The sequence below is a fragment of the Heterocephalus glaber genome, unplaced genomic scaffold (genome assembly GCF_053883595.1).
Source record: "Heterocephalus glaber isolate CG9 unplaced genomic scaffold, H.glaber_assembly_v1.0 deba00001509, whole genome shotgun sequence".
Taxonomy (NCBI): domain Eukaryota; kingdom Metazoa; phylum Chordata; class Mammalia; order Rodentia; family Bathyergidae; genus Heterocephalus; species Heterocephalus glaber.
Window position 1 is genome coordinate 5,447,111 of NW_028258325.1, and position 15,963 is coordinate 5,463,073.

General features: G+C 49.1%; 1 protein-coding gene across 26 annotated transcripts in view; it reads right to left on the bottom strand.

The window, feature by feature from the left end:
- Nucleotides 1-15,963, bottom strand: part of Slc2a9 (solute carrier family 2 member 9) — a 205,138-nt gene that overhangs the window by 97,660 nt on the left and 91,515 nt on the right. For all 26 annotated transcript variants that reach the window (XR_015441268.1, XR_015441269.1, XM_087187348.1 and 23 more), the window contains one exon: nucleotides 3,682-3,814. Coding sequence is in view for 24 of the 26 variants with exons in the window: in XM_087187348.1 (XP_087043474.1) it covers nucleotides 3,682-3,814 (133 nt within the window). In the remaining 2 variants the exon portion in view is untranslated. The remainder of the gene's footprint in view (nucleotides 1-3,681; nucleotides 3,815-15,963) is intronic.

A 15,963-nucleotide genomic window follows, 5' to 3' on the forward strand; every position in this document is an offset into this window, starting at 1 on the left:
TAAAAGGCAAACAAAGCCACCACTGGGAGACTGGGTCTCCCTCCAGGGACTGTGGGTGCCCAGGCATGAGAAGGAAGGCAGCTCCCACTAACCCACAGCTGTTGCTGAGCTCTGTGATGCTAGAGATTCATCACCAAAGTCACAAGGAGAAGCCCTGGTGTCCCCAGCCAGCCTCACCTCTGAATACTCCCATGGATGCTTGAACAGTACCCCCAGAGCACCCAGAATCCCAGTCTCAGTGAGCAGAGCCTTCTCATGTGCCCTCCCCTACTGTGGAAGAGTCTACCCTCGGCCACACTGCACTGCTCTTCCTCCCCTTAGAACAGGCCGTGACTTTGTGGCAGCAGTGCATGGAAGAATGCCATTTCCCAGCCTTCTTGGCAGTTGCAGAGGCTGTGGGGCTGTGTTCTCACCAAAGCAACATGAGTAGCAGTGTAAGGAATGCCCCAGAAGAGATCTTAATCCCCTCTCCTCATCCTCCGCCTTTTAGCTGGAGTGCAGAATGATGGCAGCCACTTTGGGCCATGAAGCCCAAAGGGTCTTGGTCAGAGCAACTTCCGCGACCCTGATTTCAGAAGCACTGCTCTGTCGCAATTCCTATGGCAGTATTTCACTTCTATTCAAGTAAGTCCCCTTTCACATGGCAGAAGTTTTGAGTCTTCCTCAGCTTTTAGGCACTGAGAATGTCTCTTAGGCCAGAGTGGCATAAATAAATACACCCAGGGGCCTGGACCTAATCCTTATCCTCTATGAAGTAGGGGTGGGGATGAGTGAAATGCCCTTGGGACCAATTGCATTGATGGCACCAACTCAGTCCCTCTTCATTGCAGTCTTTTGCCCTTTCACTGCATAGCCCCTTCCACTCTGACTCTGAGCTTGGCCATGGGATTTCATGTAGCCAAGAGAATTTTAGGGTTGAAGTTTAAAAATCTACTTGTGTCTTCCTCTTCCTCTCTTAGAGCTGGGGGACCACCATGAGGAGGTACTGAGCTAGCTTGCTGCAGGATGAGCCAGATGGAACAGAGCAGAGGCCAAACTAGCTCAGCCAGTGACTACTGGGTGGGTGAGTGGACTGCAGCTCACCCCAAGAAGAATTTCAAGGCTAAGCCCTATCAAGATTAATTAACAACCACACAGCTGGCCTGTAGAATTGTGAACCATAGCAAATGCATTAATTAAGCCAATTAGTTTTGGGGCTCTTTGTTATGCAGCATTATAGCAATAGCTGACTCTTACAAAGTCCCCCTTTCCCCAACATTTCCAATGACTAGAGAAGGAATGACCTCCACAGGGCCAAGCATGGTATTAGGTAACATAGTGCATGAAGGTTGCAAGGTTGAAGCCCCAGTGCTGCCACTTACTACTTTTACGTCCTTGCATAAGTAACTACATTATCAGTTCTGTTCCTTCCTTTTCTCTTTTCTTTTCCTTTCTTTCTCCTTCCTTCCTAACTTCCTTCCTTCCTTCTTCCTTCCTTTCTTTTTTTGCCCCTGCCCCTGTCTCTTTTCCTTTCTCCTCCCTCCCTCTTTCCTTCCTCCCTTCCTTCCTATGGCCTTAAAACAGGAATTAAAATGAGCTCTTCTTTCTCTTCTACTTTTTTGGTTGTTGTGAGGATTGAACGAGCTAATAGAGGTAAAGTACTTGGAATGAAGTAGTTCTTGGTACAGATGAGCCTTAAGAAGTGCTCGTACTCATCCCAGCAGCCCCCTCTGCTCCCTCCTGGAGACCTGGAACATTGTCTCAGGTCCCTCTTTTTCGCCGTCACCTGGCAGAATGCCCTTCATGGTAAATATCCATGGTTTGCTGAATGTCTAGAGTGAAATTAATAGTTTTATTAGTAGTAATGCAAATCTCAATATTCTATTTCAACCTGAGGACAATATCTTTGCTCTTTGAATAAAGTTCATGTACGATATTGAACATGCATTTCAGTTGTACTTCTCCCTCACTTTCTATTCTGCTGTGAAATAAAACATCAAAACCTTCTGCACTCTCGGGCATTTACGTGCACTGCCCATGCCAACAGCACTTAACTGAAGCATTTCCCAGGAGCTCCTCCTGAGCGGGCTGAGAGGCGTTCTCCCTGGCCAAGAGGAATGGCATTTCTGTGGGAGGCTTTGCTGTCTTCCAACAAGCCCAGCTGCTCTCCAGAATCAGATCTCCTGGGCTCTTTCTCTTTCTCTTTCAAGTGTCCAGCTCTGCTCGGCAGCAGAAGCCTGGCTTTGGCATGGTTCCCCTCTCTGGTCACACGGAAGTCACAAAGCCACAGGCATCTTCCCCTTCCTGGTGTCCGGCTGTGCATGGCCGGGGTTGCAGGAAAACCACCTTGGGGGGTCCAACCATTCTGAGACTCACTGGGGGTGAGTTCAGGGCAAGGGCTCTGGGAGGAGCGGGCTCCCTCCTAACCCCACCTCCAAGCAGCAGGTGCAATTCTGTGTGTGCCGCCACGTACTGAAGAAAAGCCCACAGTGGCCACCAGATAGATCTTCAGAGGCCTCTATAAACCTCTATAAAAAGCCATGGCCATGGGCAAACGATATCCCATCCCCCGGAAGCCTTAGCTTCTACCTCCACAAGATGAAAGTGATGCCATTGTTCTCTGACTTCACTTTAAGGAAATGTCCATGAGAAAATAGATCTGCCAGATAAACACAAATATAGGCAATGATTGAGGTTTTGTTATGCCATTTGCTGATTTAGAAAACACCTAGGTAGGATGAGTTTTAAAAGATGCTGCATGAGTTATATATAATTCTTCATGTTTTTTCCTGGCTATGAGCATTAGTGAAATTTAGATTAGAGGATGGGATATGGGTAAAAACAAAACAAAAACAAAAACTAGAGAGTCCTCAGGAAAAAATGATACCAGATGACAGCAGATGACTAGCACTATCTAGTTTATTCCTCACAGTGAGGAGGTTTCTGTCATTTCCTTTTCACAGACCAGGGATCCTTGGCTCAGGAAGGTTAAAAGAATTGTTCAAGGTGAGAGGCAGAGCCTGTAGTTAACCACAGGGCTGTCAGCTGAGAGATGGGGAATGCACGGTTCATTTGACACTGTACATCTCTAGGCAAAAGGAGTTTGCTTTTTCAGGGCTCTGTTGAGGGCCTCTGATTCCCGGAAGCCCTGCTCTGACTGGACCCAGCTCTCCACCACCAGGGGGGCTGAAGGGAAGACCCTGAGGCCACCTCAGTCCATCTGGAGCCTGAGTTTCCTCTCCTGAAGATGAGTGCACTTCGGCCTCCCTGGTAGGGTGCTGGGACCATCCAGGGGTCGCTAGGCGGAAGCCCTCAGTCTGGTGCCTGTGACACCAGCCTCATTCTGTGCCTGCCTCTTTTGCACTGCTTGTCTGTCAGCATTAAGACAGGAGAGGTCGGCCTGGAGAGGAGGAGGAGAGGCGGCCTCCATGCACCTAGGCCAGGAGGAAACCTGAGTTCCATCATCTTGGGGATGGCAGCAAGCAGGGAGGTGGCCAGGGGGACTGCCTGGCTGGCTTTCCCAGGCGCCCCAGTGCCCCCAAGCCCTCTCTGCTCCCCAAGGGGGAGCTGTTGGGAAGGTGAAAGGACGTGCTGTCCTGTGGCACCTGGCGCTGCCCGCAGAGAAGAATCAGGGTGATGCCCAGGTCTCAGGCTGGCCTGACCCACCCAGGCTGCAGCCGTGTCACATAAGGAGGCCCCTACCTTTCACGGCTCCCGCTTCATTTTGCTTCTCAAAGAGCAGGTAGTGTGGGCTCTCGGGGAGAAAGGGCAGGCTCACCAGCTGGACGAAGGCGGGCACCACGATCACCCCAAACAGGTACGGCCAGGTGCTCTCCTGCAGGAGAAGAAGATGGGTCACACGGGAGCCTGGGCCCCTGGGCCGAGCAGCTGTGACTGCAGAAGGCTCCCTGCCGGCAGATCCCAGGAGCCAGGCCTGCGGGAGGGACCGAGCTGGGAGGTCACCAGCCCGGCGACGGGGCATGTCCCATGCACTGGTGAGGGCCCCATGGGGCAGTGACCTGCGGGCCACTCTGGCTCAGGCTGGCCAGTCACTTAGGGGTGCCAGGGTCGGCTGACACCCCAGGCTGTGGGGCGCTGTGGAGAGCCCGAGGGCGTCCTCAGAGCTCTTCTGTCCTCCGCATGGCCACAACTGGGCTGCCACGGGCAGGAATCCCACGGTGCCGCGATGGCAAGGCCCCCACACAACAGGAACTGTTCTCCTCCTTTCTGAACCTAGAGCTGACGTCTATTCACAAAACGCTACCAGTTCCCCGGCAGCACAGTCCTGTCTCTGCCGTCTGAAGGATGGACATGGTCAAGGCCAAGGCCTGCTGCTCGGTTTGGGGACCTCTAGCTAAAAAGCCAAGTATGGGAGAAGGAAAACAAAGAGATTTGGGGCTGCCAAGGCCAGAGGGAGTGGGCAGCGGGGAAGGAGAGCTCCTGGGATGGGGGTTCCTTTCGGCGTAAGGAAATATCTGCAATTACATAAGGCCGATGGTTGCATGGCTTTGTGAATATGCTAAAAACCACTCAACTGTGCACTGTAAAACTTGATGGTATATGGATTATATCTCAATTAAAGTTTTATAAACTGCAGAGGGAATGGCGGAGTCAGCATTCTGTTTTAGTGGGTTGCACATCAACCAACATGGATCAGAATCAACCTACCGTGAATCAGAATACTCAGACAAAATTACATCTGTCCTGACCATGTGCGGACATCTTTCTTGTCAGCGTTCCCTGAATACTACAGTATAACAACTACATGGGCTGGGGATTTAGCTCAGTGGTTCCGCCATCTGCCTTACAAGTGCAAAGTCCCAAGTTCGAGCCCCCATACCAAAAAACAAACAAACAAAAAACAACTACAGGCACAGCATTTGCATGGCATTGGGTGTTACAAGTCATCTCCAGATGACTCACAGTGTATGGAGGACCTGGGCATGGTGGGGCAGGCCTGTCATCCCAACATGCAGAGTCTGAGGCAGGGGATCATAAGTTCAAGCCCAGCCTGGGTAACTTAGCAACTTAGCGAGACCCTGCCTCCAAATAAACAATAACAAGGGCTGGGGATGTAGCTCAGTGCAGACTCTGGATTCAATTCCCAGTACCGCAACAAACAAACAAACAACAACAAAACAAAAACAAAAACCTCTCTCTCTATCTGTCTGTCTGTCTGTCTGTCTATCTGTCTATCTCTATCACTGACTACCTCTGTCCTACCTATCAGGAGATTTTGGGGTCCGTGGGGACCCTAGAACCAATGCCCCTGTGGATAGAAGTGTGACCCCCACTGTGTGTGTTGTTTCTTTTGTTTTCTGGCAGAGTTTGGTTGCTGTCTCGGAAAGAGCAAAGCCAGGTGGGCAGAAAAGACCGGGGAAGCCACCCAGGCTCTGGAGTGCTGGGGCCCTGGGCCTGGCGAAAGTGCATGCTGGCATTGTGTGAGTCAGGAAGCTCAGCCTTCTGGGGTGGGCTGGGGAGCTACTGCTGCACCGTGGAGGTGTCGCCAGGGACACCTGTGCCTGGGCCTCTGGGCCCAATCTCTTCCTGTGTCATCACAACAGAGGGGACTGTGTCCTGCAGCTGCCACTGGGTGGGGTGGGAGGATAGGATCTAGCAGGGCACCCTGCAGAGGCAGCATCCACCCAGGTCCACTGGGATAGCAACGGCAGACGGGAGGTAGGGTCGGGGATGCTGGTGGCTGGAGTCTCGGGCAAAGGCTGCTCGTGGTGACGCTGCTGCCATTCCATGGCTCCATTCCATGGACTTGGCTTGAGGACGAGAGGGAGCCTCTGAAGGATCTATACTCCACTGAGACAGACACTACTTCCTTGTAAGTCAGCGTTTCCGGGCTCCTAGAGGCGGAGGGTATGTTTAACACTGCATGATATCCCGGCCCATTTTCTCTTATGATAAGAAGATACCCGAGAGCTGGCAACTTATAAAGAATAAAAGTTTATTTGGATCACAGTGCTGGAGGCTGGGAAGCCCAGGAGGGCCTTGTGCTGGGTCATAACGGGTGAGACAGAACCAGCGTGACAGCTTGGCTCCCTCCTCCTCCACTGACAAAGCCATGGCTGCCTTCATGACCCCACCTAGTCCTGATCACATCCCAAGCCCCCTTCCAATACCGTCGACTTTGGGGTTGAGTTTCCCACACATGAACTTTGGGGGACACAGCCAAACCACAGCACACGACTGTCATTCCCGAGATGCTGTAACCAGCCCAGTGTGTCTTGTGCTGCCTGGCGTCTTCATTCTGGGACATGTGGGATGCTTCCTAAGTGGGGCCACCTGGAGGGCCATGGTGTGCTTTCCACCTCTGGAGGGAAGGCGGCTCCCTCCTTCCTGGGAACCTTGGCCTTGGACACTGACAGCCCTGGACCAGGCAAGGAGAAGGTCAAAGCAGCTTTTGCACATCTCTGAGCCTGCACAGGGAGAGGTGTGGGGCAGGGAGGATCCAGAGCAGAGCTGGGACTACATTTGTCAGGAGAAAGGGAGCTGAGCCAGCAGCGTGAACGTGACTTTCCTGGATGTGCTGGCGGGCCACGGGGAGGGGTGACAATTCCCTCACCTTCCTCTGAGAATGGCAGACAGGGTGTGTGGGGAGGTGAGTGCCTGAAGAGGAACATTTCCACCCATACTGTACATGACGACGATAAGGCAGCCACGGTAGCCTGCGCAGGTAGAGCGCGTGTCACGAATTAACAGAAGTGCCCTAACCACGAAGGCACATTTCCTCTCCCAACGACAACGGCAAACAAGAAACACTGCCCTCACCATTGCTGAGTCAAAGCTCGAAGCCTGGCCTGGGCCACCTAATGAGTGGTCAGCAGCTCCAGAGCAGACTGTGGGGTTTGAATCCCACCTCTACCTGTCTCACTGTGGCTGTGGCCAGGCTTCTGGAAGGCCCACATCTGTTTTCTTGTCTGCAGAGTGGGGGTAATGATATTGCCTCCCCGAAGGATGCTGGGAGGATTAAATGAGTTAACAGACGTGTAAAGCGCATGACACAGGGCTGCTCACACTGCAACGGGTCCACAGGAAAGACTGGACAAGCACACTCTACACATCATCTCCCATCCACTGGCAACAAGAGCCTGCTACTATGTCCACGGGTTGGAAATATCAATGGCAGGACAAAGAAGGCAGATGGCTCACCCAGACCACAGTCGGTTACAGAGGTATGGCTGAACACCAGGTCTGGGATCGCAGAACCTGAATTCTCACCTGGAAGGCCTGAGGTGGGTTCCCACGACAATGGAGCAGGTCGGAAGCCACCAGACCCAGGATGGGGCCAGGCGAGCCGTGTCTGACCTTCTTCCATCTGTCACAGGCCAAAGGACCCTCAGTGGCCCTCACAGTGCTGCTGGGCTCTTGGTTCCAACATGGGCCAAGGACTTGGCCCTTGACCTTACAGGGAGAGCAGAGACCATGCTGTCATGCAATAGGTCACCAACAGATGTCCATCAGAGGGTTGAGCAGGGTGGGAAAGGGCTTTCTTACTCACTGGCCACTTTCCTGAAGACCCCTTGCCATTTGCAGAGGGCAGCCTCTGGCTATCTTTTTAGGAGCAGTTCAAAAAGAAGCGTGCTTTAAAATATGGAGCATGACTCACCTAGGGCAGGACAGAGGCACCAAGGAGCATTAGCCCAGCGAGATATCACCATGCCAGTTTGACCCTGATGTGGCCAGGAAAACGCATGGGGTTCCATCTCCGTGGCCTTGCTACTGTATTTGCTCAGGAGGAAGGGTGTGGGTGGTCTTGTTGGCCAAGATGTATTTCAACTCCCCAACGGGTGAGGGGAGTGGGTTTTGTAGTAACTCTATTCTCTTGCTCTGTAATCTGCAAGGTTTCCATTTAAAAAATAGACTTCCAGGTCCCACTTCTCCCCAGTCAAAAATGACTCCAGTCCTTTCCATAAATAATCTCCTGGCCTGCGATGGGATGGAAGAATAGTTTTAAGTAGCGCTGGCATCACTGATCTCATCCTGAGTCAGGCTCTTGTTGAAGGATGTCACAAAGTGTCCGCAGCCCAGCCAAATGGACCTGGGGTCTGATGCCGGCTGGGCCTCTCAGTGCTAACAGAGGCAAAAAGGGGGAGCTGAGATTGGCCTCACGAGGGTCTTCTGGGACCGGAGGGGATGTTCTTCTTTAGATCTCTTAATATTTATGATCATAACAGGATGATGGCTGGTGTGATGTTGAGACCTCTCCAGGTGCTGAGTTCCAAGTTAAGTGACTTACAAATGTAACCTGCCGTGAAACAGCACAGTTTGTGATGTCATCAAAACACAACCTCGACCTTTAAATTTAACCTGGAGGGGTTCCGCTCCCCTGTCCTATTCCAGGGGTTCAGGTCTTTTCAGTTCAGTCTTATGAATGAGCAGGGTCCTATGTTAGCATCCTTTGCAACATCACCGTGGCCAGTCCAGAATGGTGGTCCGAACTGATACCGAGAGTGGACTGAATGATGAGTTCTCCCCCGGGTCTGGGTCAGGCTAGGATCCTGCGGTGGAAAGGGCTGGGACCAGAGGTAGATGGGTGACTTCTCCATTTCTCTTTCTCCTTCCTCTTGCCCTTCTCTGGCTTGCTAGACCGTGCAGGACTCCTCCAGGCTTTGAGGAGGGGATGAAACAGTGGTGAGGACCTGCATTGGATGTCCGGGGTGATGGATTTCTAATGTTGATGTTTCCCCCTTGAGCACTTTCTAGGGGTTCTGGAGAGCCTATCTTTGGGCCCCCAGCCTCCCCTGCAGTACCCCTGGCAGTCTGCACCTCTTTCTCTCTCTGCTGCAGCCCCTGGGGATCAGGGGCATGGATACTCTGGGTGTTTGTAAAGTTGTACCCAGCACTCAGCTTCCTACCAAGAGGTGAATTGGGGCTGAAATCCAGCCCACTCTGATCCCCACACAGGTGTCCATGGTTGGCATATTAATCATACTTTTTTTTTTGGTACCAGGGATTGAACTCGGGACCTTGTGCTTGCACGGCAGGCTCCAGAACCACTGAACTAAATCCCCGGCCCTAATCACGCTTTTTATTTTCTGTCTTTCATTTTGCTTTGACATGCTGGGCCGCATTGATCCTGGAGAGACTGCCCCTCCTGGAGCTAGCGAACTCTTTGGACAGACAGCAGAGGACTCCCTGGGACCTTGCCTTTCATGTGCAAACCAAGCAATCCATACTCCACCAGAGACTTCAGTGAATTTTTATACATCAAGTCCCATTTCATGGAGACTTTGGTTAATTCATTTGGGGGTGCAGCTCAGATGCTAGGGCTGACCAAGCTCTCTGACTGACAGTGCCATCCAGGGCCCCCTCTTCCTCCATCACTGCAATGGATAGATGCAGGCACATGTGTCAGCCATTCCGCTGTGGAGAAACTGAGGAAACCTGTGCCCGCCTCAAGAAAGGAGGCTTCCTTACCTGTCTGGGTGCTCTGCACTCTGGTACAAGCTGGGTCTCACGGTGGAAAGAGCACTGGTCAGCAAATGCTCATGGAGCCCCTTTGACCACGCCATCCCCCACAAGCTTCCGGGGAAGGGCCTGCTTCACAGAGTGTGATGCATCACCTAGCCCACTGGGCACGAAGGAGCAATCTGTGACCACCCCCACACTGGACCCGCGGAGCAGTGCAGCCACTAAAACGCTAAGACCCTGCATTCATGGTGGCAGTGTGTCATTCTAGAGTCACTGTTTCTGCCCTGTGTTCCTGGCCTGATGTTATCGCTGCAACAGTAGCAGGGACCCCAAGAACACCAGGCTTCAGGATCAGGTGTGAGAAGTAAGGATGAAGTGAATGTCCAAGGCCGAGTCACTGCCAGCCTTCCACGTGAGGGCCCTACGGACTGACCACCCAGGGCTGGCATAAGGAAAGCCAGTGTGTGCCCTCCCCGGCCCTGTTCCTACACGTTGCCTGCTGCCCAAGGGGTGGGATGGCCTCTGCCTTGCCCGGTTCTCAAGCAGTCTGATGGGAAACTAAGGTCAGGACCTGTTATTTCCATTTTACAGATAAGAAAACCGAGGCTGGAGAGGTGGGGAGGCCAGCTGAAAGTCTTACTGCAAAATTACTCATGAAATCAACTTTATCCCAGCCCTATTTTGAGACAGAATGAGAAATCCAGGCTGTTTTCAAAGGTGATCGACCCCATGACTCCTAACTATAGAACAGGACAATGCTGGGCTTAGGCAAATTCAATGAGTCCTTCGCATGCCATAATTTCATTTCCCGCCCACAGCACCCCACCATCATCCTACAGCTCGGGAACCCGAAGCGCCAAGGAGTTAGCTACTTCACTCCAATCAGAATCACACTTCTTACGAATGGCAGTGCTGGCACCGCCCCCAGGCAGTGTGGTCACCAGCTCTGGGCCCTTAAACTCTGTGCTGTCCTCAAGGTCAAACGGTCACTGCTTGGGTGCTCTTTGCTAAGACAGACCCGATTTCCCTGACTGTATTTACAGAAATCCTCCTTCCTCTCTTCCCCAGGGAATGAGCTAGCCACTGTGCTTTCCTGTATCACCGTGCCTAGAGTTGAAACCCATGGCAACTGCCTTTGCTAGCCTTCCGTTTTCCAGCTGAATTGTTCTGATTTCCGATTCGCGTTGTTCAGACCCATTTAGGCCTCCGGCTTTGTCTGCAGTGTCCTCCCTGTGGTCGCTCCCTGTGGACCACCATTCTCCAGACAGAATGCAAAGGAAGACAAGGAAAAGTGCTTGTTCTAAGGCTGGCACAAGCATAGGGCCCTGCCATGTGAATGCTTCTGAACGCTCTATTCCAGGGATATGTAAGGTGTGAGGCTTGATTTTTTAATGGCCAGGGCTGGACCCAGTTCCCAATGAGCTCTCTGACCTTGGATGTCAGCTGGGAACAGGAGCCCAAGGCCACAGAAAAGCAATCAACTTTGATGTGAGAGCCAAGTGCAAATTCTGAATCTGCTGTTTATTCCCGATGGGGCCTGGGACAAATTGCCTATTCTTTCTCAAGTCACAGTTTTCTCAGCTAGCAAATGAGAACAGAAAAGAGCACCTACTTTTCAGAGTGATGGGGAGAGGGCTGATTTCCTGGCATGGACCTGGGACTTGCTAGGAACCATACAAATGTTGGTTCTTTTCCCACCTTGCTGTGGTCCAGAGCCAACCTAAATGGCCCATCCCAACACAAGAGCAGGTCTGGGGTCACATCTGCCCCTCCGGAGCCAGGGGACTGCGGTGTCTGAGTGGTGTACGGAGCCCACATCTCAGTGGTGTGAGGCCAGGCCCACCACCCTCAGGATGCATCTGACTTCCTCCACCATGCCCTTCCTCCTCCTGTGCTCTCTCCTGCGGCTCCTGCCCAGCTACCAGGTGTCCTGACTCCGGAGCTCTTTGCCACAGGGGTACCCAGTCTGAGATGGGGGTATGTTTCTACCAACCCTCAGTGCAGCAACAAAGGTGAAATGAGCGTCTGCCTTCATGTCCCTCCTGAACCAGAGGGCTTGCCTGGCACTATGCTGCGGCCAGCTACCCATGTGCCCAGCCTTGCCCCTTCCTGGCTTGTGCCCCTGCCCAGCCAGCCCATTGTGGATTCTGAGCTGCTGGAGACAGAGCCCAAATGCCCATCAGCCAGTGCCAGCCACTGTCACTTAGTCCAGTGGGCCTGGTGGTCATCCGTCCTGGGTGCTTTCAGTTTCTTTCCTTCCTCTCCTCTGTTCTCCTGCAGAACTCTGATGGGCAGGCATGGCGCCCTCTTTCCCAGGGGACCCAGCTCACCTTCTCTCTGGCTCTGGAGATACAGCTTGATTTTCGAAGTGGTGAAAACATCCTAATCACTTTCCTCCTTCACATCATCATCCATTCATCTGCGATTCCCAGGAAGGACCGGGAAGGTCTGAGGCAGTAACACACAGCCTGGCCCGGACCCTGTTTCCAGCTCACCCCAAAAGCCCTGTTTCCTGACACCACTGGGCCTTGGCACTTGCTAGTCTCTCTGCCTGGGAGACCTGTCCCTTCTCTTGCCTGACTGGAAAACACCTGCTTCTGCCTTCAACCCAGTTAGAGGGCACATGCCTCTCTTCAGCCCGGTTAACATGGTGCTGGGTAAATGCTTTCTTGGTGCCTGCTTCATGTGCTGGGATCCGGCTCTGCCAACAGCTCTGTGTTCCACAACAGATCATGGTCACCAGTGAGTGAGCATGGAGCACAAATCAGGGCTTCGGCAGAGCTGAGTCTGGGGCCTCATAAGAGAGTCTCTTGCTGCCCTGAGCTGCAGACCTCAAATCTCCTGGGAAGGAGGTGGGTGAAATGGTAGAACATACGAGCCTGCCTTCCCATCCAGCTCTGGTGCTCACTGCTTAAGTAGCCTAGGCTAAATTACCTAAGTGCTCTATGCCTCAGTTTCCACATCTGAAAAATGAGAATAATTCCAAATACCTGTACTTTACTACATTTTGGGTGTGGAGCTATCCCCCAAAGCCATGTTCAAGGCTTAAGCTCCAGCTTGGCTCCATTGGGAGGTGATGGAAACCTTAAGATGTGAGTTTAAAGGGAGATTTTAAGTCATCAGATGTTTCCTCAAATGGGACCTTGGGATGCTGGTCTCTTCCACTTTTTTGCAATTTGGGGCCATGAGATAAATGGCTTCCCCGGCCACACACTCCTGCCAGGATGTTCTGTTTACCACAGAACTAAGAACAGCAGGGCCAGGGATTTAGGTCAGCAGTTTTGCTGCCTGCTGCGCAAGCGCAAGGACCTGAGTTTGATCCCCAGTACCAAAAAAAAAAAAAGAACTGAGAGCAGCAAGGCCACCGAGAATGGAATGAAATATCCAAAACTGTTGAGCCCACATGAACCTTTCCTCTTTTTAAGCTATTTCAGATATTTTGTTATAGAAATGGAAAGCTGACTAGCACTCCATAGGCCTGTTGTGATTGAATGAGTCCACAAGTGGGAAGTGCTTATTTAGCACGTGCCTGGCCCAGAGTGATACCATGCTAGTTATCATGCTAATGTCATATCTTGCTTCAGTTTCCAGGAGAAAATGAAGAGCCTTGACCCAGTGGCTCTGTTGTTCCTTCTACAGAGCCCAGACTGTCAATATATGCTTTGGGACCAGATTTCTAGATTTCCTGGTGTGGGTTTTGTAAATGAGTAGGGATGGAAGCTGGAGTCTGGGTGATGACCACACCTCCCAAAGCTCTTCAAGAAGAAAATAATGTTTAACAGTATAAATTTCTTTGGAAAAAGTAGGAGTTTAAAAATGTGCACATTCCTAAAGGAGCATGTTCATGTTGTCTCTGTTGCTCAAGAATTGTCTTTCTTGGGCTGGGGATTTAGCTCAGTGGTTTCACCTCCTGTTGCGCAAGTGCAAAGACCTGAGTTCGATCCCTGGTACCAAAAAAAAACACCAAAACGCAAAAGAATTGTCTTTCTCAGCACCATTCACAATAGCATCAAGAAAAATAAAATACATAGGGATTAACCTAACTCAGGAAGTGAAAGATCTCTACAATGAAAACTAGAACTCTGAAAAAGGAGATTGCAGAGAACATCCAGGAAATGGAAAGATGTTCCCTGTTCCTGGGTAGGGAGAACCATTATAGTCAAAATGGCCATACAGTGATGCAGATTCAACACAATCCCAATCAAAACACCACAGCATTTTTCACAGATCTAGAGAAAACAGTCCTAAAATTCATATGGAACCAGAAGAGACCCAGGATAGCAAAAGCAATCCTGGGTAACAAGAGCAAAGCAGAAGGCATCACAATCCCTGACTTCAAGGTATACTACAAAGCAATAGTGAAAAAAACCCTCATGGTACTGGTACAAAAACAGACATGCAGATCAATGGAACAGAATACAGGATACAGAAACATCCCTAGACACATTCAGCTATTTGATCTTTGACAAGAGGACCAAAGGTATATGTTGGAGAAAAGATAGCTTAGTCAACAATTGGTGCTGGGAAAATGAGCTATTTATATGTAGACGATTGAAGCTGGACTGATATCTCTTACCATGTACTAAACTAAAATCAAAGTAGATCAAAGATCTAAATATTAAAACAGAAACAATGAACCTACTGGAAGATAAAATTGGTAAAATTCTTGAAGTCATAGGTGTAGGCAAGGAATTTCTGAACAGAATGTCAATTGTACAAGAAATAACACCAAGAATCAACAATTGAGATTATATGAAATTAAAAGGCTTTTGTACAGCAAAGAAAAAACCAACAGAGTGAAGAGACAACCTACAAAATGGGAAAAAAATTTTGCAAGCTATTTCTCAGACAGAGGGCTAATATCTAGAATATATAAAGAACTAAAAAATGAGACCACCCCAAATAAAAGACCCAACAAAAACATGGGCAACTGAAATGAACATACACTTCACAGAAAAAGTGCAAATGACCAATAAACATACTAAAAAATGTTCAACATCTCTGGCCATTAGAGAAATGCAAATTAAAACAACTTTAAGATGACATCTTGTACAAGAAAGAATGGCTATAATCAAGAAACCAAATGATAATAAATGCTCACTGTGATGAAAAAGGAACTTCTACATTGTTGGTGGGAATGTAAACTAGTACACCCATTATGGAAATCAGTATGGAGATTTCTCAGAGAACTAAAAATAGAAATTCCATTTGATCCAGCTGTTCTCTTTTCACACATCATTTCCAAAGAGCTAAAGATATCATTTTATAGTGATATATGCATACTAATGTTTATGGCAGCATAAGTAATAATAATAGCTAAATAGTGGAAGCAGCCTGTATTCCCATCAACAGACAAATGGATAAAGAAAATGTGGTATCACATAATGGAATACTACTTGGCTATAAAGAAGGATAAATTCAAGACATTTGTAGGAAAGTGAATACACCTGGAGAAAAGACTGTTAAGTGACACAAATCAGACACACAAGCGTAAACACATATGGTATCTCATTTAAGTAGGGTAAAGTGTAAATAAAGAGCAAAATAAAAGATTGATAAAAGGAAACAGTGAGACAGATCTTGTGCAAATGGGAAGGGATTGAGAAATGGAGAGTAAGGAGTGGGAGAAGGGGAAGGTGAAGTAAAAAGATTTAAGATGTGTCAGGTACATGTACCAAATACCCACAATGAATGTAAACATAGTAGGTCATACACATAAACTAATGATAATAATAATGACAATACAGTTATTCCTCATTTAAAGACCCACTTGTTTAACGATTGTTTAGACTTACAACCTGCCACTTGGACATACGACCTGCATTTGGACTTACCATCCAGGAGCATAAGTGGCAGTGTGGCTTTATGGTGGCTTCTTTTATAGTACAGCACTGTAATTTCTGCTGATGGTACTTCACCACACAGTACTGTAGTTTTATGTTCTGTTATACATTACAATACTCCATGTAAAAGTTAAGCAAATAAAAGCTTAAATTTCCATATAAGTTTTAGAATGAGTTATCTATTTTTTTATTTTTTAAAAACCTCCTGGATTTTGATTGGATTGCATTGAAATCCTTGATAAATTTGAGGAAAATTGACCTTTTAACAATGTTAAGTCATTAACTCCATGAACATGGTATATCTTTCTATTTCTTTAGGTCTTCTTTGATTTCTCAACAGTGTTTTGTATTTCTCAGTGCAACATCTTGCATATATTTTAATAAACTTATCCTTAGTTAATATTTTAATGCTATTAAATTATTTTTCCATTTCTAAGTTTTCATTACTCTGACATAAAAAGACAATTTTGGTCTATTAACTTTATCTTGCAACCTGAATAAACTTATTAGTTCTAATAAAGCTCTCATTGACTATTTAGTATTTCTATATATAGATGAACATGTTGTCTTCAAATAAACAGTTTTAGCTGGGAATGGTGGTGCAGGCCTGTAATCCCAGCACTTGGGAGGCTGAGGCAGGAGGATTTCCATGAGTTTGAGGCCAGCTTGCGCTACAAAGTGAGTTCAGGGCCAGCCTGAACTACAAAGGGAGACCCTG